Raw genomic sequence first — 25,325 nt, forward strand, 5'->3', positions numbered from 1 at the left:
CAAGTCACTGCCCCCCAATTTCCCCACATATGAAGAGTTACTAGATAATCTAATTTTCCTCCGGCGCTAACGTTCGGGATTTTCATCTTTAAAAACCACAGATCTGTATCTCACCCCAAGGCTACCAAGTTGTACCCAGCGTCTTGACGTCAGAAAGCAGTAATTCTGCCATCGTCTCCATCCTTTCCAGGAGGCCTTTGTAGGTTCCCCGTTGTCATGGCAACCGCCTAGGCCCTCACCGGGCGGAAATTCGAAGTGACAACAACAGTTACGCCACTATCATGCGTCCCATTTGCCAGGTTATAATATGGCCGCCGCAGCAACACCCGACCTAGGCTTCTCACTAAATATCCCGGCCTGACCAGCCCTGGGGCTTACTCCAGGTCAGGAAAGGGAGAAACAGGAGCGCCAGTACGGCCACCAAGATTTCCGGAAGGCTCCACCAGGTCTTTAGCACCTCTGGTCTGTCTGGTAGGCACCCGCCCGCTGCTCTGTACCGTCACTTCCGTCGTCCTACTGCGCCCAAGATTGAGAGCATGGCTGTCCAATCAGGTGCGGGCCCGCCCCCAGGCCCTGGCGAGGGCCGGGTCTGAGTGGGAGGCCCCGCCCCTCGCAGGCGTGTGACGTCAGAGCCGCCATGGCCAGCTATCCGTACGGGCAGGTGAGTGTGTGAGGGGCCCGCGAGTCCAGCTAGGGCCCGTTCCAAGCCCAGGCCCGGCGCCCCCCGACTCTTCTTTCCCTCGCCTTTCTCCGTGTCCTTCCCACGCTGGGTTCGCTTCAGCGAGACCTCGCATGGGAGAGAACGCAAAAGGGACCATCGGTCGCGCCCGGCTTACGTCACGCAGGACCGCGCGTCCGGGAGGTCGTGTCGCGCCCCCTCTGACGTCGCGCAGGCGAGGCTTTGGGGACCTAGGACCCCACAGGTCCGTGCTGGTCCCGGCCTGGGCTCCACACCCTCTCAAGGCTCCCGCGGGTTCCCTGGCCGGTATCATCTGCTGACAGGATGTGGAGAGCTCAGGTTCCATCAGTATCATTTTGGGCAATACAGGCTTCCCGACCCACCGCCCACCTACTGCGTCAGAGTAATCAGGAGAATCTGTGGTTGTAGCAGGCGCCACAAGTAAGCTGGTTTGACCACTGACTTAATCCAGCAGCTCTATTTCACATAGAGGAAAAAAATGAAACCCTAAGAAGACATAGAATTTATCTGAAGTCACCAGGCAGTTAGGCAGCAGCAAAGCCGAGGTCAGAACCGGGGTTTTCTGCAGATGCCTTTCCCCCACTGGCCGGCCTGTCTTGATTTAGCCAGGAACACCACAGCAATGTGATGCTGTGGCCAGAATACTTTATCAGGTGACAGAATAGTAGGATGGTCAAGTGCAGTTTGGAGTCAGAGGTAGGTTCACATCTTGCCTCCATCACCTAAATAGTTTTGATCCCTTGAGCAAGATGTTTTGCTTTTCTGAGTCAAAAGTTTCCTCCTCTAAAATGGGGCCTAATGGAGTTTACCTCAGAGCTATTATGAAGAGTGATGAGGTGATGCTTGTTAAGTATTTGGTGCATAATAAGGTGTAACACACAGTTGCCTTTTAGTGTTTTGATTTTTACTAGACTCCTAGAAGGTTAGTGCTGAGTGGACCCTCAAAATAACCCGCTCATATTGCAGAGGAGAAAACTGAAGCCCAGAGAGGGGTCACGAGTTGCCCAAGATCACACAGTGATTTAGGAGTTAAAGCCCATGTAGAAAAATTGGAAAACAAGATCAAATGGGATATTACAAAATGCTTGACTGAGTATAGTTACATGCCAAAGATGAGGTAAGATGGCGTATAGCCTTGTACAGTTTACACGGTATTTGGACCTTTTTATCCCTATCATGAAGGCCCTGTAGGCATACAGGGATTATTACAGCCAGTTTACAGCTGAGGAACAAACCCAAAGAGGTTAAGTGGCTTGCCAAAGGTCACACATAGCAAGTGAGGGTGAGGCCATGAGTAGGACTCCTTTTGTTGCATACTTAGCAGAGATAGGAAGAAGAGAGGCCAGGGTGGGCTGGGATTAGAAGGATGCATAATGTAACAGTGTTTCCCAAATTCCATTTGCTGAGTCTTGTAAGATATTAAAAGGTATTATTAATAGAGGACGAGTCTGTGGTTAATTACATTTGGGAAATACTCTTAAATACAGCTGAGTAAGTATTTTCACAGGGCATTTCAGAATTCTTAATTTGCTATTGGACATTGTAAATCTTCCAGGAAGAAATAGAACGTGCAGTATTTCTTAAATTTACTTAACTATGGAACTTCTGTCCCCCTCTTTTTTTTTTTTTTTTTTTAATGCCTGTTCATTTTTTGTGACACTGGTATTTCTGAGGAACACAGTAACCCAGTTTAGGAAAATATTGCCATAGTTTATTGTTTCTCAGTGATTGGTCTTCTGCCTTAGAATCACCTGAGGGCATGTTAAAAAAGCACACTTTTGGGTACTACTCAGACCTGTTCTGTGCCCAGGAATCTACATTTTAATAAGCTTTGGGGATAATTTGTATGCATCCTAGAAACAGTGACAGGTTAGACAACGAGGCTAGAATCCTAACTATTACTTAACACATTAACTGCCATGTGAGTTGTATTTAACTTGAGCTAATTTTGAGCCTGGGATCTCGTGAAGCAAAACCCTGCAGTTGGTTTGTGAAAATCTTACTTGTTGATGTTCTTATTGTTACAGTTAATATTGACAATTCTGAAAACGTGGATTGTGTTGCCTATAACTCATGCACAGAAAACAATAAAAAATAACAAACTAGAAAGGATCATTTTGTTTTAATAAAACACCATGGTCCCAAGGAAAAAAAAATTTTTTTCTAGTGTGGCATTCAATGTGTTAATAGTTGTATGCCCTTGGACAAACCATCTAAGGGCTCTGAGCCTCAGTTTCCTCACCTGTAAAAAAGAAAAAGTAATACCTGTAAGGGCTGAAAGGAGAATGAAATGCAGGAAGCCCTGCAGGGAGCTTGGCACATTGTTAGTACATAGCACATGCCGGTGCTTAAGGGCAGCTCTGGCTGCTGTGATTGCTCTTACTATGCTGTGCTGCCTGGGCTATGCTAGGAGTGAAATACTGAAAAGTAGTGCAGAGAGAAAGTGTCTGGAATAGAAGAAGAAATGGTGCTGTTTTCCCCCACCATACCCTTGTCCACCTCCTAGTCCCAGGTGTTCTAAAAAGGAAATGGGTTGTTTTAAAGCATCTCAGTCAGAGCTGCATCCCCTCCCCTCACTACGTAGCCCTGGAGGATTCCAGCCTATTGTTAAGAGTCAAAATTCCTGTAATTTCCCACTGCCTCCAGCCCAGGGTACTCAAGCATGGACTGGGTGTTGGAATAGTAAAACTCAAGCACCCTTTGGTCCTATGAGGGAACCCTCTTGATGGATTTCAGTATTTAAGAGCTTGGTCTGTGAGGCCAGAGAGATTTGGCTTCAGATCCCTGCTCTGCCACTTCCTTGAAGGAGTTTGTTGCAAATATGAGTCTCAGTTTCCCCTTTAGAATGGGGTCATAACAGTACCTACCTCAGAGTTACTGCAAAGATTAAATGAGATAATCCACATAAAGTGTTTGGCATGTAGTAAATAATCCAAGTGGAAGAGTAATGCAGATATGTAAATGAAAGAATCAGTGTGCTAAGTATTAAATGGGAGTAAGTGTAAGGTATTAGCACAGCACAGGAGAGATACCTAACTCGGTCTAAGGGTGCATGAAGACTTCTTAAAGGAGGTGATGTTTAAGCCAAAAGCTGAATCACCAGTAGGAGTTAACTGGGTAAAGAAAGGAATGGTGTTGCAGTAGAGGAAATAGCTGCACAAAGACCAGGAAGCAAGTAGGGACAGCTCAGTATTTTGGAGGAATACTGATCCTATTTAGGATCAGTCTAGTTGTAGTGATGAGGGAAAAAGGGATAGGAAATGAAACCAGGAAGTTAGGCAAGGGCCAGATCCCAAAGGGCCTTGTATGCCTTTTTGGGGAGTGTGACTTCATCCTAAGACTAGCGAGGGAACCAGTGAAGAGTTTTGTCCCATCTGTGCTTTGGAGCGATTACTGTGGGCACTGTGAGAATGGATTGAGGCAGGGAGATTAGTTTCAAAGCTATTGAACTAATCTAGGCTAAAGAGAACAGTGACCTGGCGAAGGTGGATTTGAGAAGCATTTGGGAGATAGAGTTGAGAAAATTTGGTGCCTAACTGAAGTGACGGAGGGGAAGAAAGAGGAGGTGCCCAGGAGGGCACTAAGGCTTTAGGTTTGGGTGACTGGGCGGAAGGGGTTCCATTCACTGAGAAGGGAAGGCAGCGGGAGGAATGGGTTTGGAAGGCATGTCCAGAGGCTGTTGGCTATGTGGGTCTGTAGCTCAGGAGAGATGAAACTGGAGAGAAAAGTTTTGGAGGGTCAGCACAGAGGTAGTGATTGAAGTCTTGGGACAGTTTTTGGCTCACTGTTTATTGGTTGCCTGTTTCTGTCCTTTAAATGTTTTAGGAGGCTCTGCTGGTGAATGCTTGAACCATTCCTTCTGTCATCTTGTGATTGTTTAACCCCTTCGCCTGGGCTGCCACCTCCTCAGCAGGCATTTGAGGGGTAGCTCTGGGGTTTGTCTTTGCAATGCAACCCCCTCACTTCCTCTTCCGGGCTCAGCTTGGAACAGTCTTTGATACCTCTGAGCCTCACAAGGGTTTTAGGGGTAGAAGAATGAGCCCTCAGAACTGAAAGAAAATACAGAACTTTCTGAGTGGGTTATTTGAGAGGAAGTAAGCTCCTCACCCTTTGTGGGAATGCAAATAGAGATTCCATTATTGACTCAGAGGTTGGATTGAAGAATCTTTGGGGTTTCTTCCAATACGTGGCTCTCGAACTAAGTCTAGGTGCTGGGGTGAAAAAAAGAAAAAGATTCTTCTGAGACTCTTATTTCTGGCCTTGAAGGCTCTGAAAAATCACCTCCTTCTCCCTCGGCCCCCGTCTACTGTAGAAATTCGTCATATGTGACAGGAACATTAAGCACAATCCCTGGCACAGACACAAGCTAGGCACTCACTTACTGAGTGAACAAACAGAAGGAGGCAGTGCAGAGTCATACAGACCCTGTTTGGATCCCAGCTTACCTATTCTAGCTGTGTGATCCCAGGCACATTATTAAACTCTCTGCACCTTCATTTTCTTATCTGTAAAATGGGATAATAGCACTAACCTCAAAAGGACTGAGGATCAGTGAGAGCCGACTGAACTGGAAGCACCTTGCAGAGCCTCAATAAATGTTAATTACCCCTCTCCCTAGGTATCAAATGTAGCTTGTTTGCAATCAGCCAGAGACCTAGAGATAATTTTCTGTGCTGCTTTGGAAGCCATGGTTACTGTACACTTCCTGTCTTTTTCCCCCCTCTCTTCACAATCTTGTTTTTATCGGTATTAAATACTCCTGGGAAAACTCTCAAAAGGGTTGGCAGCATAGAGTTAGTATAAAATAACAGGGAACTGGGGATTCTGGTTTCATTTCTGGTCAGACCCTTGCTAACAGCTCAGTGACCCTGGGAACATCTCATCGTCTTCCCCAAACTTCCTCTGCAGCCTGGATTGCGCCTCAGTTAGTAGCACCACCTCCTTCGTCTTATGCAAACTAGAAACCTGAGTCATTCTAAACACTCCCTCTCCTCACTCCCCCTCCATCTCTCTCCTAATCTAATTAGTCACCAAGTCATGTCTAGTCTATCTCTGAAATAGCTTCAGAATCCATTCCGTTTTCTCCATCCCAAAGTCTGCTGTCTGGTTCATGCCCTGCCTGCCCAGCACCTGGGCTGCTGCCTCCCCCGCTAGCTCATCCTTCACGCTGCTGCTGCCAATTACTTCTCTAAACAAGGCTCTGATCACGTTTCTCCCCTGTTGGAAACCCTTCTATGGCGCTCTGTTTTCTCTAGCATAAAGCCCAAACTCTTTAGAGTGGTGTTCACTTGTTCAAATATTTATAGAGGCTTGCAGGTGCCTGGCACTGTGCTGGGCCCTAGGGTGCCATGATGAATGAGGCCCAGCAGATGCACCTGGGGAGTGTACTGTTGGTGGGGGAAGATACCAGACAGACAGAAACTACTCTGAGACACCAGTGACTCACCAGTAACTGAAATGCCGCAGGAGAGGTGCTTGGTCCAGGATTGTGTAAAAGGCCTGCCTTTGCGTAGCCCATCCCCTGACCACACCACGCTTGCTCACGTAAGCCTTTGTCTTTCTTCTCCCTCTGTCTGGAGTGTCCTTCCCTGTCTTCCTTTTGGGGAATCCTGTGCATCCTTCAAAGAGTAACTCCAGTATCACTGCTGCTTCCTCCAGGAAGCATCCTTGACCCACTTCATGCATTGTTCATTTGATTATGCATTTATTCATTCAGCAAACAACAAATTCCTCTGTCCATGCTTCTTCATAGCGTGTAAGTAGTTTTTCTGATGGCACTGATCATATTGTTTCATAATTACCTATGGGCTCCTCAAGGGCAAGGCCTCATCTAGTTCTGTGTCCCTGGACCCAGCACAGAGCCCAGCACAATATCATCATTCTGCAAGTGCTTGCTGAATGAAGTCACTGAACAGCACCGAACCTCAGTCTCTTCATCTGAAAAATAGACCTACTAAACACCTTCCTTTTTTCCTATTAGGCAAGATTCTGCCAGTTGTGTTTGTGTATGTGAAAATGCATTGGGCTTTAACGCAGAAGGGCTTTAATGCAGGGCAGAAAGGAGAGGTTTAGTTGTTGCCAGACTGCCCAGTACCCGGAATGTGATAGGAAGGGCAGAAGACCTGCGGGGCATTACCTGCTTTGTTGGCCTGGGGACATTTCCCAGGTGGAAGCACTTTGCCTCAGGTACCCCTCCTAGGTACAGTTTATGGCTTTGCTCACAGGGCTTATAGTGGAACAGCTACTTCCTGGCCTGGTGTCCAGCCTGTTCTTTGGGTGTGCCCAGAATCTGCATAGTCCCCACGTCCTTTCCACCCCACACTGGAATCCTGTGCCCTGTTGCTTAAGGAAAGAGCACTGTAGCAGGAGGCAGTGGGAGTCATTGGGTGCAGGGGTGGAGTTGGGAAGTGGTCCAGGCCCACCTCTGCCTCCAGCTCGCAGTATGACTTGGACAAGTCCCTTCTCCTCTCCTGGCCCTAGTTTCCCCATCTGTAAAATGAGCGGGTTAGATTAAGTGACTGGCCTTCTGGGCACCTCTCCTATCACACCACTACAGCCCCATTGGGAATCTTGTTCGTTCTTTAAGTCCCAGCTCAAATGCCACTTTCTCGTGGAAACCCTCCCTGATTTTACCCTCTTTCCTTTACAGCCATCATGGCACACAGCTTATGTGTCCATTTTAAATACCTGTTTCCTTGTGCTGTTTTGTTAGATGTTACGGAGAGTGTCTCCATGCTTCTGTTAGCTGTGAGCGCCTTCAGATTGTTCCACTCTCCTTTTTACGCCCGCCCCCCAGAGTTTAGCTGGCCCAGGACTTTGCCGACAGTAATATAATAATAGCAATAGCAGCTATGTTTCATGTATGATTTATCGATTGTTTGCTTTATGCCAGGCACTGTTGTAAAAACAAGTTGTCTTATGTTAGTGGTTTTCAGGCTGTCTTTTGAGTCACCGTGAGGGTTCTTTAGAGCCCCCCAGAATGTGTCAAGGGAGGGGGCCGCTCATGATTAGGTCTGTGGAACCCCCACCTTGCTTCAACCAGAGCAACTTTCTTTTATGAATTTTGTTTATTTTTTTAAATCAAAAGATTTTATAGCTAAAATTGAAACTAACAGAATTTTACAAGATTATTTCTCGTAATCTGCAGAACAGTCTAGTGAGGATGAGATGATTACATTTTAGTCGTGAGGAAGCAGGCTCAGATTGAGCCACTGGCCCCGTCATGAACTCAGCTGGTGAGAGCAGAGTTTTGAATCGAAATCTGTCTGTGACTTTAGCTCCTATAATAGCTATGGCAGCTTCTAGGCAGGAAGAGCTCCCACAGTGCTGAGTAGGGGAGGTAGCAGGGTCTGCTCTTGCCCTCCCGCAAAAGGCCTCTCTTCCTTGGACATGCAGGCCCCTTTTAGACGATCAGTTTGGTCTTAGCATTGAGGGTGATGGTCCCAGAAGCCATCAAACACAATAAAAAGAGAAAGCCCAGACTCAGTGGCTAGGCCACTGCTGTGCCTCCAGGTTGAGCTAGGACATGTCTACATGGGACCTTCCTCATAGCTGGGCCCAGCTGCTCTCTGTGCCCTTGAGCTCTGCTTGTTGCAGATGTGTTAGGGCTGTGCTCTGCCAGACCCTGTGCTGGCCATTTAGGGAGATGGAGCAGAACGCTCTTAGCCTCAGGGATCCCTGGCTGGTGGTGTGGGGAGGTAGATAAGAAAGGGATGCTCCCATGTTAGCTCTAGTGTGCAAATGCCCTGGACTTAGAGGAGACGTGGGTTCTGGTCCCAGCCCCTCCACACGGTCTGTGTGTGACTTTTGTGGACTTCGGTTTTGTCCTCTGTGGGAGGCTGCTATTAATAGTTAATGTGTATTGAGTGCTTACTCTGTGCCAGGCCCTGAGTCAAAATGCTTCACATTTCATTCACATACCAACCTGAGAGGGAGGCACTATTATTATTCTCATCTTACAGCAGAAGATACTGAGGCTTAGAGAGGGTAAGTCGTTAGTCCAGTTAAGTTGGAAGAACCTGAATTTGAACTGGTCTTTTTAACCATTGTACAATATTGCCTTAAGAATAGGGTCTCCTCTCCCTGCCTCATGAGTCATGAGTGAGGACAGGGAAATGTTTTTGCTTCGTGAGCTGCAGTAGGGCATGGAAGACATGCTGTGGATGAATCCATCCTGTGGATACATCATTTGTGACTGATGAGGGTTGGAGATGTTGGGTGGAGACCACATATGTGCTGTGAATTCTGCAGATAGAGATGGGGGTACCTCAGGGTGGGCATTTGGAATTCTATTTGATTCACTTGCCTATTCATTCATCCAATAAATATGTATATACTGAGCATCCATCCTGCACTGGGAGCTGGGGATAAAGTGGCAAACCAGACATGATCCCAGCCCTTGTGGAGCCCCGTGGTGTACAGAAAAGGGGAGTCAGGAGGGCAGGATTCCAGCCCTGATTCTGTAGGCCTTGATTTTGAGTAACTCGTAGCTCCTCTAGAAGCTTCAGTTTGCCCATCTGAGCAATGGGACCGTAATTCCAATCCTACCATAGGATGAGTTGAAAGAATGGCAGTGGAAGTGCTTTATAGCTGTAAAGTGCCATGCTGTGGCTAGTTTCTGGCCTCGTCATTCTGATTGATATCTTGCTCTTCTTGCAGGGCTGCCCAGGAGCTTCAGGACAAGCCCCAGGAGCCCCTCCGGGTAGCTACTACCCTGGACCCCCCCATGGCGGAGGGCAGTATGGCAGTGGGCTACCCCCCGGTGGTGGTTATGGCGGTCCTGCCCCTGGAGGGCCTTATGGACCACCAGCCGGTGGAGGGCCCTATGGACACCCCGGTCCTGGAGGACCATATGGCGGTGCGGCCCCAGGGGGCCCCTATGGTCAACCACCTCCAAATTCCTACGGTGCCCAGCAGCCCGGGCCTTATGGACAGGGTAAGTAGGGATTCTCAGATTCCATGTGCCTCTTCTACAGCCCATCCTTGTCCTTCCTATGGGTGAGCAGGCACCCTGGTCTCTAGCTCCTTAACGTCTTGCTTCCAGCTTCAGCTTGCATCTGCAGAGTGAGAAGTCTGTCAGGTAGCTTGGCTGTGGTAACGACAACTCCAAAATCTCCTTGGCTTACAGCAGCAAGCGTTTATTTCCATTGCTTGCTCAAGCTTATTTACTCTTGCTTACATGTCAGTAGCTATGGGCTGGCTGCTGAGTTTCTGTTCCACTTGTCTTCTCATTCTAGAATCTAGGCAGAAGGAGCAGCCCATATTTGGGGTATGTTATATTTGTGGCAGAGAAAAAGCAGGAGAGCTAGCAGGAATGCACAATGTCTCTTAAAGTTTGTACTCTGAAGTTCTGTATGCCTCGTGCATTCACATTCTTTTGGCCAGGGCACGTCCCCTGGACAAACCTGACATCAGTAGGATGGAAAGGGGTGCTCCTCTTATGGTGCTCTGCAAGCCACCAGGCCGTGGGAGAGGATGCACAGTGCTCTCAGAGGGAAGGGAAATTAGCGAATAATTGGAAGTAATAATGTAGTCTACCATGGGGAGAAACCCAGTTTAAATACCCCTTACTCTGTAAAATGTCTCAGACTACACATGTTCCCAGGCTCTCTGCTAAGAACTTTATTTTGCTCTTATCTTGTTGAATCATCACAACCCTGGGAAATAGGTTCAGTTTAGAAATTGGGATATCAGTACTCAGGAAATTATACATGTTGCCTAAAGTCACGCAAGCTAGTAAGTATCAGAGCCAGGATTTGAATCCAGGTCTGCTTTGACTGCAAAGCCTGAGTTCTTCTGTACAAGCCACACAGACCACACGTTACAGAAACTCTCCTGCTGGGGGAGGACACTGCTGTTTAGGAAGGTAGGTGGAACCTGCCTGGATTTCCCATCCAAAGAGGTCAGACTAGTCCCTCAGTCAGGCAGTCCTTTTTCCCCCGAGCCTCACTGGGCTTTGGGACTGGGCAGTGTGGTTTCTGTCCTCCACAACTGCTTGTGGCTGTCTCTGATACTTTCTAGTGTGAAGGAGCCCCTTTGTGGCCAGTGAACTCAGCAACCATCTTAGGATGGTTGATGCTACTTCTCTGTTTGCATCAACCACCCATTCCCAGCTCGCTTTTTCCAGAGAATTGTTGATATACTGGAGGGGTACAGGCCCTTCCCTGTTCTTTAGAAACATAAAATCAAACAGAGAAGTGACTGAAGCACTATATGAAAAGCCCAAAGAGGTCATGGAGTAGAAATCCACTGCAGGTACTCGTGAGTCTATACGAGTGGCCCTCTTGCATCAGAGTGAGATGTCAGCTTGCTGGAAGGCAGGTGGTGGGTGAATTTGTGAGGCTTTGTGTGTAGGGAAAACCGATGGCCAGGGAGGCGCCAAGGCCAGCCCATCCCAGCATTTTTGCCAGTTGGCCTTGAGACCTGGGCCTGACTCCTGTGGTTCACACCTTTCCTCCAGGTGGCGTCCCCCCCAACGTGGATCCCGAGGCCTACTCCTGGTTCCAGTCAGTGGACTCCGACCACAGTGGCTACATCTCCATCAAGGAGCTGAAGCAGGCTCTGGTCAACTCCAACTGGTCCTCGTTCAATGACGAGACATGCCTCATGATGATAAGTGAGTTCCTTCCCTGTGGGCCTGAGCTGGGGCAGAGCCACCTGTTGGTTGACAGGAGGTGGGGGAGCAGCCATTCTGAGGAGAAATCCTTTGGCTAGGGAGCATTTCCGGGAGGAAGCTGGGTGCAAGGTGAGATCCCTTAGACTGAGAGCTCTTTCCTTTAGATCTTTCTCAAGTTCTAGACCCTGCTGTGTTACAGGCTAACTCAGTTTCCCATTCTGCAGAATGGGACTCCCTCCCTGGTAGGAAACAGCAGGGAGGGGTCAGCTGCGAAGCCTGCAGAGAAAATGCAGTTCTGGCTGAAGGCGGCCAGGGCAGGAGGCTGGGGCAACACTGATGCAGGTGTCTTGGGTACGGGCTTCTGGGCCTCAGGCCTGTGGTTCTGTAGAATCTCCTACTGCAGCCTGGAGAGGAGGGCTGCCTCAGTGGTGCCCAGGACCCTTGGCCCTCAGTTTGAAGCCTTCCTCCTCTCCTTTCCCTCCTCCCCCTCAGACATGTTTGATAAGACTAAATCAGGCCGCATCGATGTCTATGGTTTCTCGGCCCTGTGGAAATTCATCCAGCAGTGGAAGAACCTCTTCCAGCAGTATGACCGGGACCGCTCGGGCTCCATTAGCTACACGGAGCTGCAGCAAGGTGAGGGTCATGGCAGGGGCTCATGGGCAGGGTAGTGCCAGACTCTTCTCTTTACTTCCTAACACAGAAAAAGGGGTTTTCCTCTCACCACCACAGGTCCACCTGCACTGCCAAATGCTGTCCTTCCTGCAGGCCTACTCCCCCACCCCTTCTGTGACCTTCATGATCCTGGGTCCAGAATCAGGGCTGGACTCCCTGATGACAGGACTCCTGGCAGTGCTGGGTGAGACAGCCCCAGCCGGCAAGGACCCTTATGGGTGGACACTCAGCACCTTTGGGCACTTTGAGACCAGTGTGTGTGGCTTGGGTGGCTCTTTCCCCTCTAGTTTCTAGCATGTAGAATGGAAAGAGCCCCATACAAGGGCTCAGAAAGATGAGTTCTCTTGCCACCTCTGCTGGAAGGCAGTTTCATTCCCAGCTCTGGGACCTCAAGGACTAAAAGTTGCAGCTATGGAAGATGACCTGAGGCCACAGCCCCAGGTCTGGTTCCAGTCTGACTCTGTGGGGCTGGAGCCTGCAGCCTGGGCTCAGGTTGGGCAGTGAAAGGACAGGTGGCTAATGAGGTTGTAAGAACCTGGGGGGAAGTTTGCTACCCAGTGGGGGAGAGGACTCCTTACCCAGAGAGTCCAGTCCCTTGCCTTGTCTGTGGATTTCAGACTAAGGAAGGTCTGCGGATGCGGTGAGTGCACCACACCTGCCCCCTGGCAGAAGGGAGAGTTGACCTGTACTGATCACCTTCTCTTCTGCTGGCTTCTGTCATGGATATTGGTCAGGGTGATACTTACAACAACAAAGCTGATTTTTATTGAATGCTCACTATGTCTTAGGCACTGTAATAAGTGTTTTTCATCGGTTTATATAGTTCATTCTTCCCATGTACCAGCTACTGTTTATTAATCCACACCCTTTGATGAAGAATCCCTTATTATCTACCTTTTATAGATGCAAAAACTGAGGTTTAGTGTAGTGAACCTGCCCAAGGGCCCACATAGCCGATGGAGAGCTGAGATTTTAGCCTGGGCTGGTAAGTTATGCAGAGAAGGAAGGAAGCGTCCCAGTGGGGGACGGGAGCAGCATGTAAGCTGTGACGTTGGAACTGCCCAGCAGCTTTGTCTGGGGAAGTGATGGTGACTTTATTAAAATAACCTTTACTGAGTGCTTTATGTACCAGGCACTGTGCTAAGTGCTTTACATGATCACCTCCTTTAATCCTTACTAGAACCTGCAAGTTAAGTATCATCCACATTTTAGAGGTGCTAAGACAGAGGGCTAGTGAGGCTCGGTGACTTGCCCAGGGTCTGACTCCAGAGCAGGTCCTCATAACCTCTGTGCTGTGCTGCCTCTGATGCCTGCTCTAGGCAAGGTGGTCCTAGGGGGCTCAGACTTCCTTTTGAAATGCAGATGAGTCAGAGATGATCACGAGTAGACTGTTGTCATCTCTGGCATCCCATGAGCCCTAGTTGAACAGATAGTAATGGAGATTTGGAAAAAGAAGGTTGGAGGCCTTCCAGCTATGAGGAGCATCCAGACAGAGCCCCTGTTGTGCTTCTGACATCTTGGAGAGACCCTTGGGACTTGTCTGACTTCTTTATGCTCCTGGGCACATCCCCTCGAAGTCCCCCGAACTGCTGTGCTCTGGTATTGCTGGCCAATGGAGGTGCTCATGGCAGGTTTCTGTGTGTCTGCTCTGTATGCCCCTCCTCTCCAGCTCTGTCCCAAATGGGCTACAACCTGAGCCCCCAGTTCACCCAGCTCCTGGTTTCCCGCTACTGCCCGCGCTCTGCCAATCCTGCCATGCAGCTCGACCGCTTCATCCAGGTGTGCACCCAGCTGCAGGTGCTGACAGAGGCCTTCCGGGAGAAGGACACAGCTGTGCAGGGCAACATTCGCCTCAGCTTTGAGGACTTCGTCACCATGACAGCTTCCCGGATGCTATGACCCAGCCCATCTGCAGAGAGTGGAGTGCACAAGGGACCTTTCATGGCTCCTCACAGTGGGAGGAGCATGTGGACCTCTCTTCTTTTCCTCCCCCTTCTAAAAAAAGATTCTCCGTTGCTTGATGCAGCACTGTTCCCAAAGAGGGTTGGTAATCCTGTATCAAAGCCACCAGATAGTGAGGGGCCTGACCTGGGAGAGGACTGGAAGTTCAGTGGCACAGCCTTGCACCAGGAGCAGGAGATATCAGTCCTTGTAATGGAGTTAGTGTCTGGTCAGCTGGGCTCCCGCCTCTAGTTTCCCCTCTCTGTCCTGACACCAGTGGTGAGAGTTCATTGGCCTATTACCATTGGCACCTGTGTTCCCTCACCCAGGCTGTCCTGTCAGGTGAGCCCATTTTCTCCAAAGTGGAGTCTGACCAAGCATGAGAGATTTGCCCATGGGACCAGTGGCCTGGATTCTGCCACACCCACAAGTCCTTGCGTGTTAACTTCTAGTTGCCTGGGGTCTCTCCCTGCTTGGGGACCTCAGACAGTCTGCTCCCTGGGCATCTGGGGCCAGGCTACTGCCCTTTGCAGCTCGGACCCCTCACTTGCCTGCCTTGCTCTGCTCTGCTTCAGTCCCCAGGGGACAGTTGTCACCTCCCCCTGCCAATGCTTTTTTTTTTTTTTTTAATTGTGGTTTTTTTCATTTGGGGCCAAAAGTCCATTGAAATTGTAAGCTTCAATAAAAGGATAAAACTCTGGAGGTCCATGTTTTCCTCCATGACTTCCCAGCTACAGCTTTATCCATTCATTCACTCATTTATTTTTTCATTCAGTGAATGTTAAATACATACTGTATACCAGCCTATGCAGAGAGCAGCAGCTCGGGGGGGGGGATGTGGCCTATATCGGGTTTCTCTCATTTGCCAGGGTGAGGCTGAAGTGTAGGGCAGCTGGTGTGAGTCCTGCTGGTTCAGTTCAGTGTGGCCTGGAGTCAGCTCAGTGAGCTGACTGTTCCATAGCAGTCTTAGGGCTGGCATTCTGGGCTGGAAGCAGCCACCCCAAACTTTTCACAGCATGGCCTTTTTATTGTCTCAGGACCTAGTTTTATCTTCCAGACAAACCCCATTTATCAAGTCATAACTTTTCCCCCATTTTTATTAAGCACAGACATCTGTACTTGCCAGTCGGATCTTTAGATCAGCATGATATCCAGTCTACACTGAGTGTCTATAATGAGCTGACAAAATTTCAATCAAAAGCCAAAGACACCAGACATTCTGGTTTTCCAGGGAGCTTTATCATGGGTAATGTGTGATTATCCTTTGGCTTTTTGAGATGAAGATAAGAGCTCTGCAGCCCTAAGCAGGACTCTCCTCCCTGCAGTGGGTGGTTGAGGAAGTAGCTATGACTGTTTTGCAGGTCAGTGAGGCCCAGCAGGCGTGTTGGGCTCAGCCAGTTCAGCCCCATTCTCCTCTGGGCTGCTGTAGTGCTAGAATCCCAGAGTCTGATGGAGTCCAGTTCCCAGGGGCCAGCCCCCATCCAGAGCTAGAATCCACTGCATGGCCCACCTGTGAGTCTGGCCTCTGCTTGCCAGCCTCCAGTGACAAAGAATGCAGCCTGTTTCCTCCTTGGCTCATAGAAACTTCTGATGTGAATTCTAAATCCTGCCATCTTGGAAACACTGCCCATTGGCTCTGGTTTTCTCTCTTGGGCCACCCAGGACTTACATCACCCTTACTGCTTGCCAGCGCTCTAAGGCCTGCCACCACATTCCCCAAGTCCTCCCCTCCCTAGGCAGATAGCCCTGGGCTCTTCAGCAACCCCTCACTGAGCGTCACTCCCCTTGGCATCCCAGTCACCTCCCCTGAAGTGGAAGTTGAAGGCCTACCGTGGTGCTGGGTCCAGCCAGCAGGAAGTAGAGTAGAACTGCAGCCATTAGAAGTGCAGGTCGTTCTTTGTTCCTATTGAGCCAAGTGTCTGCTGAAACCCAGTGGTGCCAGTCAGAGCCGCTCACCCTTGTGTTCAGCTGGGGCTGAGGGGCCCAAGACCTGGGTTGACCTGGTGGGCACGGTTGGTTCTGAGCTTGGGGGCCAGCCCTCAACACCTCATTCTGCACACTGCACCTCCAAGGCCTGTCTATGACTGTGCCAGCAACTTTGGATCTACAGCCAGGGGGAGTGTGGAATGGGCAGGACAGCCCATCCCTCCTGGCAGCAGCCACACCATCCACAGAGAGCTGGGCTGGTGAGTCATCCAGAGAGCGGGTGACACACTGAGACCACACCTTCCACCTGCTCTGGGCAAAGCAGGGTGCCCGAGAGGAGCGGTGCTGAAGCACTCCTGGGCTGGGCCCTGGCGGCACCGTGGCTCTGCCCCCCTTCTTGACGGGTGAGGTCAGAGGGGCCTGCAGCTCCATTAATCAAGTTAAGCAGGACTGGTGGTGCGCACAGCTGTCTCCGTTCCTCTCAGCAGAGTAGCACTTCAGCCTGCGCTCCACATCCTGCTCTGGCAACGAGGATCAGGGCCTTTGGCAGCCCCATAGTCATCTCGGTGGCAGATGGAGCACGTCTGGCCAAGTCTGTGGCTTTTTCTTTTTATCCTCTGAATTCATAGAAAATAGATGCAAGCCCTGATTTCCAAGAAGGTGAAGATAATAGTAAATCAGTCTGTCAACCTGCTGTCAGCCCACCCTACCCCCCACCTCCCACCTTCCACAGGCCACTGGGCCGGTGAGCAGACAGATGTGTCAAGGATCGAGTTCCTGGGCATCCCGTGATTGGCAATGCCTGAGGAGGCAGCACAGTGCGTGCTCTGAGGCCTGGCTATGAGTCCATCTGGGACCCGGTGGGGTGGGGGTGCGGGTGGAAGGTCAGCAAATAATAGCATTCCAGTGCCTTCTTGTCTTCTCCCCTCCCCCCAGCTTCCCCACCTTCCTCTGCTCCTAACCTAAGCAGCACAGACTTTGTGCAATGACAAGGAAAGGGAACATTCAGTGCCAGGCTTTTAATTACAATTGCTTTGGGCTGCTGGCCTCTGTGCCAAATGGCCATGGAGAGTGTTTTATCACACCACAAAGCCAACAAGGTCCAGTCTATGGTGTGTGCACTCGGCACCTGGCGAGGGTGGGGCTGTGCTGGTGGCTCTCTGGAGAAGGGCTGGGCCCGAATTAGTTCACACAAGCATCTGAGCAGCTGGCCAAGTGCAGCCCTGGGCTTTAGGGAGCCACTGGACCAGATGGAAATGCCTGTTGGGATTTTTAGAGGGGACCCCGAGGAAGGCCTGTAATGGGGTAGGAGAGGGGTCTCTGGGAGGAAGGCCAAGTTCCAGAAGGATGATGGGGATGGATGATACCATGGGGTATGGCCAAGTGAGAGAAGTACAATAATCATGTTCACAACACTTCACAGTTTACAGAGAACTTTCCACTTTCTTGAGCATGCTTAATCCTCACATCAACCCTGCTTAGGGGACACGAGCTCAGAGAGGGGAAGTGACTTGCCCAGAGTCACACAGGCAGAAAACCAGCACTGGAGCCCCAGCCTCTCACCGCAGTCTTTCCTGGAGGGGTATGAGTGGATCCCCCAGGAGCCAGAGAGCAGCCCAAGCAGGGAATAGGTTGCACCCCCAGAGCTGGAGCCTCCAAGGCAGCCCTCACTCAGGGCAGCACCGTGGTGACGCTGGTGAGTACCACGTGCTCAGAGACTTTGGAGACGGAGCACCGGCTCTGCAAGGACAGGGACTTGTGGCAGGCAGAGGCTCTCGGGGCCTTCAGAGAGCCGCAGGGACCCAGGCCAGGCAGGCAGCAGGAGAAGCCAGCCTTAAACTGCTCCCGGAATTTGCCTTGGTTGGGAGACAAAAGACACAGCCATAAGGAGACAAATGCAGCAGGAAAGGGCCTTGAGCCCAGGGCCACCCACGCAGCTCCAGCCGAGCTGCCTGAGAGAGGGCAGAGAGGGAGGGTAGAGCTGGGATGGAGAGCCCCGAGGCAACCTCTGCCAGGGAGAGTGAGGACAGAGGTTCCCGAGGAGAAATGCAATTGTCATCTGATTCCTTGACTGCACTCTGGCTCAGAGCCTGGCTCAAAACGTGGTGTCTGGCTCAGGGGCCTCAGGTCACCTCTGCCCTCCTTGGTGTATTATGTGGAGAGGGATCAGGGTCCGCTGGCTGTTGCTAGGCTTTTCCCATCTCTGCCCCATGATGATGAAAATGACAGCAGCCACCACCCTTGCATATGGCAGTCATGCTGTGCCAGGCACTGTGCCGGGTGCCTCAGCCTCTGTCCCCTAGAGCATTCCCAGCACCCTGACAGGTTCAAGTCTTTTATCTTCACTTCACAGATGAGACCACATAGAGTTACAGTAGCTTGCCCAAGGCCACCCAGCCAGGAGCCAAACCTGGTTCTAATTCCAAAGCCCTTTTAAAGGAGAGGACCGAGTGGGGAAGGAGGGACCACTACACCACCTGTTCAGCCCACGTATCCCAGGGAAACAGATTTTGTCTGGAACTGAAACCTCCTTGATTGTGTGTCATCAGCCTGCCAGCCTCTCCTTGGCCAGCACAGGCAAGCACACAGTAGGTCCTCAGTAAACGTAGGCCAGACAAGCGCACGTGCATCAGGGCATCTACTGCCCTCCCCTCCCCTCTCTCTGAGCTGGAAACCAGCAGGCAGCCTTTGCTGAGTAATTCTTGAGTCTCAGTGAGGGTTATACTGTTGACCCCAATCCCTTCTTTAGCTTTTTAACAATTTCTCAAAGATTAGTTGTGTCCAGGCTTGAACAGTGATCTGGACCAGTCCTTTAGAAGCCTAGCCCGAAAGTCAGAGCCTGGTGAGTCACGCTCCTGCTGAGCTGCGCCGCGCTGGGGGGCGGGGTGTGTGTTGGGGGAGTGCTGGGCCATTACCACCCTGAGACTGGGAGGGCGCAGGAAGGGATGGGACCTGTGGCACAGCCGAGAGAGGAGGCCCGGAGTGGCAGTGGGGGGCTAGGGGACCAGGACTTACAGAGGGGAGAGTGGGAGGGCTGGTGCTGGAGGCAGGTGGTTCCAGGGACAGCCCCCAAGATTCTGGCCACTCTGCCAGTGTGTGTCTGGCTGGGCAGGGGCAGCCCTTTCCCAGGCCTGGGCTCTCTCTGCCGGTGACCCTCCCTCACCTGGGTTGTGCAATCATCCCCTCAGGCAGGGGCTCCTGGGCCCTCTTCCCACAGGCCTGGCTCCTTCTGGGGAAGATGGACTCCGCCTGTGCCAGCCAGAGAGGGGCTGATCAGAGGTCCCGCTGTGCCTGCACCAGAGTGCGAGTAGAGACAGCTGGCCTAGCCCCTGCCCTTCCACTCACTCACTGGTCTGCAGAATCTGCCAAACTGGATCCTGGGTGCCGGCCACTGCTGGGAGCGTGGCCTGTCTCCCACTTGTACCAGGGCTCCTCTGAGCAAACGCTCCCAGAGCAGAGTCACAATGCCAGGAGACAGCAGGTACACCTCACCCCCCCCCATCTTTTATTTGGGCCCTGGGTTGGGGAGGGGGAGACCCATCCTGGGGACTGTTGGCCACCCTCAGTCACTGCCTCGCCAGCCCACTCACCACTGAGGAAGTTGTAGATGATGGGGTTGGCGGCGCTGTTGGCATACACCAGCCAGTGGGAGAAGGTGAAGCAGGCATAGACGGCTTCCCGGTCGCTGGCTTGGCGGAACATCCCGAACACCCTAGGACCAGGTGGACAGCAGTCAGAATGGGGTAGGTGTGTGTGTGTGTGTGTGTGTGTGTGTGTGTGTGTGTGTGTGTGTGTGTGTGTGTGTGTGTGTGTATGTGTGTGTTGGGAGGGTGCTGCTCATAGAACCCAAGCTGGAAAGCGCAAGAGCTCCCACTGCACACATCTGTCCACCACGTAGCCCTTTCCTGGGCCTCTGGGTCTGAGATCACCAGTTTTGGGGTCTTGAGCACAGAGCGTGTGACCACAGCAGGCCTAGGGACAGGCACCAGGGTATATCTGCTCAGTCACTGGCTATCTGATCCCCTGGGGCTCCCCAGCCACTTCTCATCCATCCTTGCAGCAACATGAGTCACAGACATCCTCCATTTTTCAGTTGGGGAAACTGAGGCTCAGAGAAGTAAAGTGACATGCCCCAAATCACACAGCCAGGAACTAGCTGAGCACAAACTCCAAGTGAGACTGTCCCCTGTCCAATAGGCCATGTTCCTTCCCTGGCACCCCGTGACACTCATTTGCTGTGTCCCAGTGTCTCTCCACCTAGAGTCCCTGCAGACACCTGCATGGCTCTTTCTCCCACTTCCTTCAAGTCTCTGCTCAAATGTCATTTCCTCGGAGTGGGCTTTTGTTAAAAAAATCATTATATCTAAAACAAAACTCCAAACCCTAGCAGCCTCTGTCACTGTCACTCTCCACCCTCTTTCCCTGTTTTATTTTTCTTCATACCAATTATTACTGCCTGACATCGTCACGTACACCGATTTTTCTGTTGACTTCCCTTCTCTGCCACTAGATTGTAGCCTCCATGAGGCAGGGACTTGTCTGTCTTGTGCACTTGTTCACTGCATTTCCAGCCCCCTAAAATCTGATGAATGTGTGAATTTCCATTGATTTTATGAATGAAGAGGTTGAGGCTCAGAGAAGAGAAACGACCTGCCCCAAGGTCACACAGTGAAGGTGTGAAGGTCACACAGTAAAAGTGTGATAGAGCCAGGTCTTTCCCCAAAGCAAGGAGAGCCCCTTCCTCTGACCCCTAAACTTCTCCCCACCCCCGACCCCTCCCCAGCGCTCTCACCTCTTGAGGACGTTGAGGACACTGATGGGCAGGTAGCACAGGGCGAAGACCAGCAGCACCACCATCAGCATCTTGGCCGTCTTCCTCCGTGCTCGCATCTGCTTCACCTCGGCCAGGAAGGCGCGGGCCCGGGGCTGGGGCTCTGCGCTCGGGTCTTGCCCCTGGTCCTCCAGCTCTGAGGGCCGCTTCCAGTTCCGCACCAGCGCCGAGGTGGTGCCGGGGATCTGTCCAGCACACACGACAGCGGTGGGTGTTGCCCTTGGGAGGGTTGCTCTCTTTGGCTGACCCACTCTGGGCTGGACACCGGGGCAGGGTGGAGCTGGGCACAGGGAACAGACCCTTGCAATAGCAAGGGACCTAATATTTATGATAAAGACTAACACTCCGGACTCCAGAGTGAACAATGCACTTTCATTTTCCATGAGCTCATGGTGAAACCTCCTACAACATGCCTTTGGAAAGGAATGTTGGCCCTTAGTTATAGATGAGGCAACTGAGACTCAGAGAGGTGGGGGACTCTTGATAAGGCCCCAGGCCACAACCCAGGGTCTCAACATCCTCACAGCTGCCCATCCATCCCTTTTAAATCTCCAGGTAGGGTTGGGGATGGGGGTGAGTTGGGCCTCCCTGGCTCATACCACACTGGGGGAGGCCTGGGCAAGGAGGGGTGGGCAGGTGGGCAACATGGAATGGCCTGGGCCTCAGAGCACAGGTCCCTGCCTGGGTCAGTGCCCATAAGCCTGGGGTGGTTCTGGGCTCCTGGAGCAGCTGCAGACATCCTCAAAGCCTCTCCCACCACTGGACCCCCACATCACCCCAAAACAGAGGGGTATGGGGCTAGAATTCAGGAAACTCGGGGTCCAGGGCCAGCTCAGACATTCACCAGCCAACTCTCTTTCCTTTCTAAGCCTCGGTTTCCTGTCTGGATAGTGCCCGTGCCCCTCTTGTCGGGGGTCTGTGAGGAGCAGATGGCAAGTATTGGTGGACTGCAAGGCTGGCCGGCCAGGAAGGGCCCCGCTGGACTGGGCATTCGTCCAAGGCAGGGCCTGGGTCTGAGCCAGTGCTCTCCCCACCCACTGCCCTGCATGGCCCGGGTGCGAGGCAGAACCGTCTGCGGGGTGTAGGTGATGGGGAATGCATGTGAACGTTCCTTCCCCGGCCTGCCCGTGTTCTGGCCTGCATCCTCCTCTTGCCCAGGCACCGACCCAGGTCTCACTTCGGCTAGTGCCAAGGGCCCCTGAGCACCCTGCCCCCACAAAACCCCTCAAAACGCACCGTGGGGCAGTGCGTAGCAGAGGAAAGGAGACAGGCCCGGAACTTGAAGTTGATAAAACTGCTTCTTTTGTTAGATAGCTGTTAAGACATCAATGCAAAGCGCCTAATTTGGCAAGTAACACGGAGTTGCTATTATTGTGTAAACTGAGCATTGGAATCTCACAGATCTGGGTTTTAGTCCCTGAAATGCTACCCACTGAGTGATTTGAGGGAAGTTTCTGGGTCTCGGTTTTGTCATATGTAAGTGGGGGATGACATTAATATACGGCGGTAAGAAGATGCAAGACCAGCTGGGTGTGAATGGCGCAGTAAATGGGAGCTACTAATCGTAGCAGGACGTGAGTTACTCTGCCGTTCCAGGTGGCCACTAGCACTGTCGGCCTTGAGTTCAACGTGTCTCTGGGGTCTGTCTCTCTGGTTGCAGCCAGGATGGCAGGTTCTGAAGGCAGAACACTCCCTTAGACCAGCGGCCCCACCCCCTCCTAGCCCAGACAGTGACACCAGAGTGGGCCTCACTCACCTGGCGGCCCCAGAGCTTACGGAAGATCTGGAAATAGGCCACCGCCATGAGGCCAAGCGGGGCAAGGTATGTGACAATGAAGAAGCAGCTGTGGTAGATCTTGGGGTAGAGGTCATCTGCAGGGCCAAGAGAAGCAAGCATCAGGCCCCTCTGCAAGGGGCTGCCCGGGTTAGCATTGTCACCCTGTCCCAAGTAGGGCCAAAGCAAGGCCTATGGGCAGTTGGACCCCATACAGGCATCAAGGTAGACAGAGACCCTGGAGTTGCCCAACCTGGGGGTGTCCATCCTGGAAGGACCCCTAGCAGATATCTACACTAGAGGAGACACCCATGCTGGGAGTATCCCTGGTAGATGCCCAGTGTCCTCTAGGGACATACCCCCCGGAAGTGCCCCTGATAGACACCTGCCCTAGGGGTATGCGTCCCAGAGTTGCCCACCTTAGGGATGCCTGCCCAAGGCTCCACCGTTACCTGCCCAGCGCTCATCGCAGACAGAGAAGAGCCGTGTGCGGTTGGCTAGCTCAGGCAGCACACTGCTGCATTCCATGACAGCAGCCTGGGGCACCATGACAGCCAGTGACACAGCCCAGATGCCCAGGATGGAGCCACGGGCGCGCCGGGCCGTGCTCTTGAACAACAGCGGGTGGCAGATGGCATACCAGCGGTCCAGGGCGATGAAGCTGAGAGTCAGCACTGCCACGGACACGGACACGGCCTGCCCCGTGGGGACACAACATCAGGGCCACTCAGACGTGGGGGTGGGTGAGTGACAGGGCTCATAGCCCAGAGATACCGGGGAGCCAGGTGCGGTGCAAATCCTGACTCCGCCACTTACTGGCAAATCACTCACCCTCTCTGAGCCTCATCTGCAGAGCAGGAATGTACCATCTACCCGGCAGGATTCTTATGAGAGTAAGTGAAATCATGTATGGAAAATACCCAGCTCCAGGCCTGGCACATAGTAGGTGCCCTGTACTATGAATAATAACATACACTTATGGAACTTACTGTGTGCCAGGCTCTGTTCTCATTGTCCTTACAACAACCCCACAAGGTGGGGGCTATTACCCCCATGTAGGTGAGGCGCAGACCTCACCTGTCTGTAACCCCCATGCTCAGGGTCACCAGAGTTAATCAGGTGAGTAGAAAACCTCAAAATAGTGGGAAGTCCAGGAGCCATTTCTCTCTGCCCTGGGGTGCCATCCCTTCCCCAGGCTGTTAGGAAAAGCTGCTGGGAAAAGGAGTCCTCACTCTGGGAGGCAGAAGTGAGTGTGGGCATTGTCTCCAGTGGTGCCCCTGCTCTCTGGGGCGCAGGGGGAGGGCCGAAGGGTACAACGGAGAGTAAATACTGGCCTCTGGCCAGCCCTCCTTCCAGCCCACCAACCCCATCTGGACATCCTGGTTCCTACCCCTGGGGGAGGGAGGACCCTGGCCAGTGGTGGAGGGAGGGGAGCAGACTGTTTCTGCCAGGCTCCCCCAAATCTGCCCCCCTTGGGATCAGGGAGCAGGCCCCACATGTGTACGTGTCAGTGTGGGCTTGTGCCCCTCTCTTCTATTGTGTGCCCAGGTACCTAGAGGTGACCGTATGTGTCCACATGTGTCCCTGTATATGTCTGTGGGTGTGACCAGGAGGGGATCTCTGTATGCGTATGTGGGGCTGTGTCTGTGTCCTGAGTGTCTGACCTGGTGGCCCACCCTTGCTGGCAGTAGACAATGACACTGAAGGGGTTCTGAGCCACTGTGACCTGTCTGGAAGGCAAGTCTGAGGGTCACTGAGACCTATGTAAGGCCATAAGGTTTGTACAGGTGTGACAGGGAGTGGGGAAGGGTGGTGGGGCAGAGCTCACCTGTAGGTAGGGGATGACCTTGCAGAGGGCATGGCCAAAGAGCCAGGACTCAGTGATGTCCACTAGCAGGCTGGCTGGCAGGCAGATGGCTGTCACCAGCACGTCAGCCAGGGACAGGTTGACGATGAAGTAGTTGGTGACTGTCCTCATGTGGTGGTTCCGCCACACAGCCAGGCAGACTGCAGGGTGGGGTCGGGGTGAGGTCAAGTGGGAGGCAGAGCCACGTCCACCCTAGCTCCGCCCCATCAGCGAGCCCCCTCCCCTCCCAGCACCCCTGGAGTTGGAGGTAAGGGCTGGCGGGGGTGGGCGCAGGCAAGGCCCAGGACCCCCTCCAGTCCCCAGGGGAAGTCTGCAGCTCCACAGGGCAAGACCTAGACCTACCCAGAGTGTTGCCCACCAGGGCCACGAGGAACACAGCCACGTAGGCTGCGATGAGGACCCACTCGTACGGCTTTGGGTACAGATAATCACGCCACAGATAGCGAAGAAACTCGTCTTCATAGTCTGGAGGCACCGGGGACGGTTCCCCGCTGGCAGTGGGGACCCCCATCTGGGTCCCTGCGGTGGCCAAGGGCTCCATGAGCTCAGGAGCCCGGGCAGCTGAGGGGCATCCCGGGCCAGCCCTCAGCCCACTACCTTCGGGGGCCCAGAGTCTTGCACCCAGGTCTGTGGGGTCCTAGACCCAAACTTCCTGAAGGAAGGAAGGGAGGGAGGGAAGGGTGGGGAAAGGAAGGACACATTAGGGAGTGTGCCAGGCATTTGCATATAAGCTCCCTCTTAATCCTCACGGTCGTGACATCATTGGAGCAAGACCTGGGTTGCATCCGGGCTCCACACAGGTTGCCCTTGGGTACGTCCCTGCCTCTTTCAGCCTTGGTTCTCCCATCTGTCCCCGGAGCAGTAACCATACCTACCTCGCAGGCCCGTGGCGAGGAGTCCCGCGCTCGAATGCGCGTCACCAGGACCCTGGCACGGGAAGGCGGCTTCGCGGACTGCTGGTTACCATGATTAGGGAGCCCTGCTTCGCGGATGAGA

General features: G+C 52.5%; 2 protein-coding genes across 2 annotated transcripts; one reads left to right on the forward strand and one right to left on the reverse strand.

The window, feature by feature from the left end:
- Window positions 1–556: 556 nt before the first annotated feature.
- On the forward strand, window positions 557–14,633 carry PEF1 (penta-EF-hand domain containing 1). Its single transcript, XM_045548432.1, has 5 exons — window positions 557–661; window positions 9,359–9,635; window positions 11,160–11,315; window positions 11,808–11,951; window positions 13,660–14,633. Exons 1-5 carry the CDS (start codon window positions 638–640, stop codon window positions 13,887–13,889), a joined length of 831 nt encoding a protein of 276 aa, XP_045404388.1. The 5' UTR covers window positions 557–637; the 3' UTR covers window positions 13,890–14,633.
- Window positions 14,634–17,495: 2,862 nt separating this feature from the next.
- On the reverse strand, window positions 17,496–24,902 carry HCRTR1 (hypocretin receptor 1). The gene is made up of 7 exons (XM_045548433.1): window positions 24,672–24,902; window positions 24,291–24,469; window positions 22,915–23,158; window positions 22,445–22,560; window positions 20,650–20,873; window positions 19,448–19,569; window positions 17,496–17,713 (listed from the first exon to the last, which is right to left on the reverse strand). The coding sequence occupies exons 1-7, from the start codon at window positions 24,868–24,870 to the stop codon at window positions 17,529–17,531; spliced, it is 1,269 nt and encodes a 422-aa protein (XP_045404389.1). The 5' UTR covers window positions 24,871–24,902; the 3' UTR covers window positions 17,496–17,528.
- Between the last annotated feature and the right edge of the window lie 423 nt (window positions 24,903–25,325).

The sequence above is a fragment of the Lemur catta genome, chromosome 3 (assembly GCF_020740605.2).
Source record: "Lemur catta isolate mLemCat1 chromosome 3, mLemCat1.pri, whole genome shotgun sequence".
Taxonomy (NCBI): domain Eukaryota; kingdom Metazoa; phylum Chordata; class Mammalia; order Primates; family Lemuridae; genus Lemur; species Lemur catta.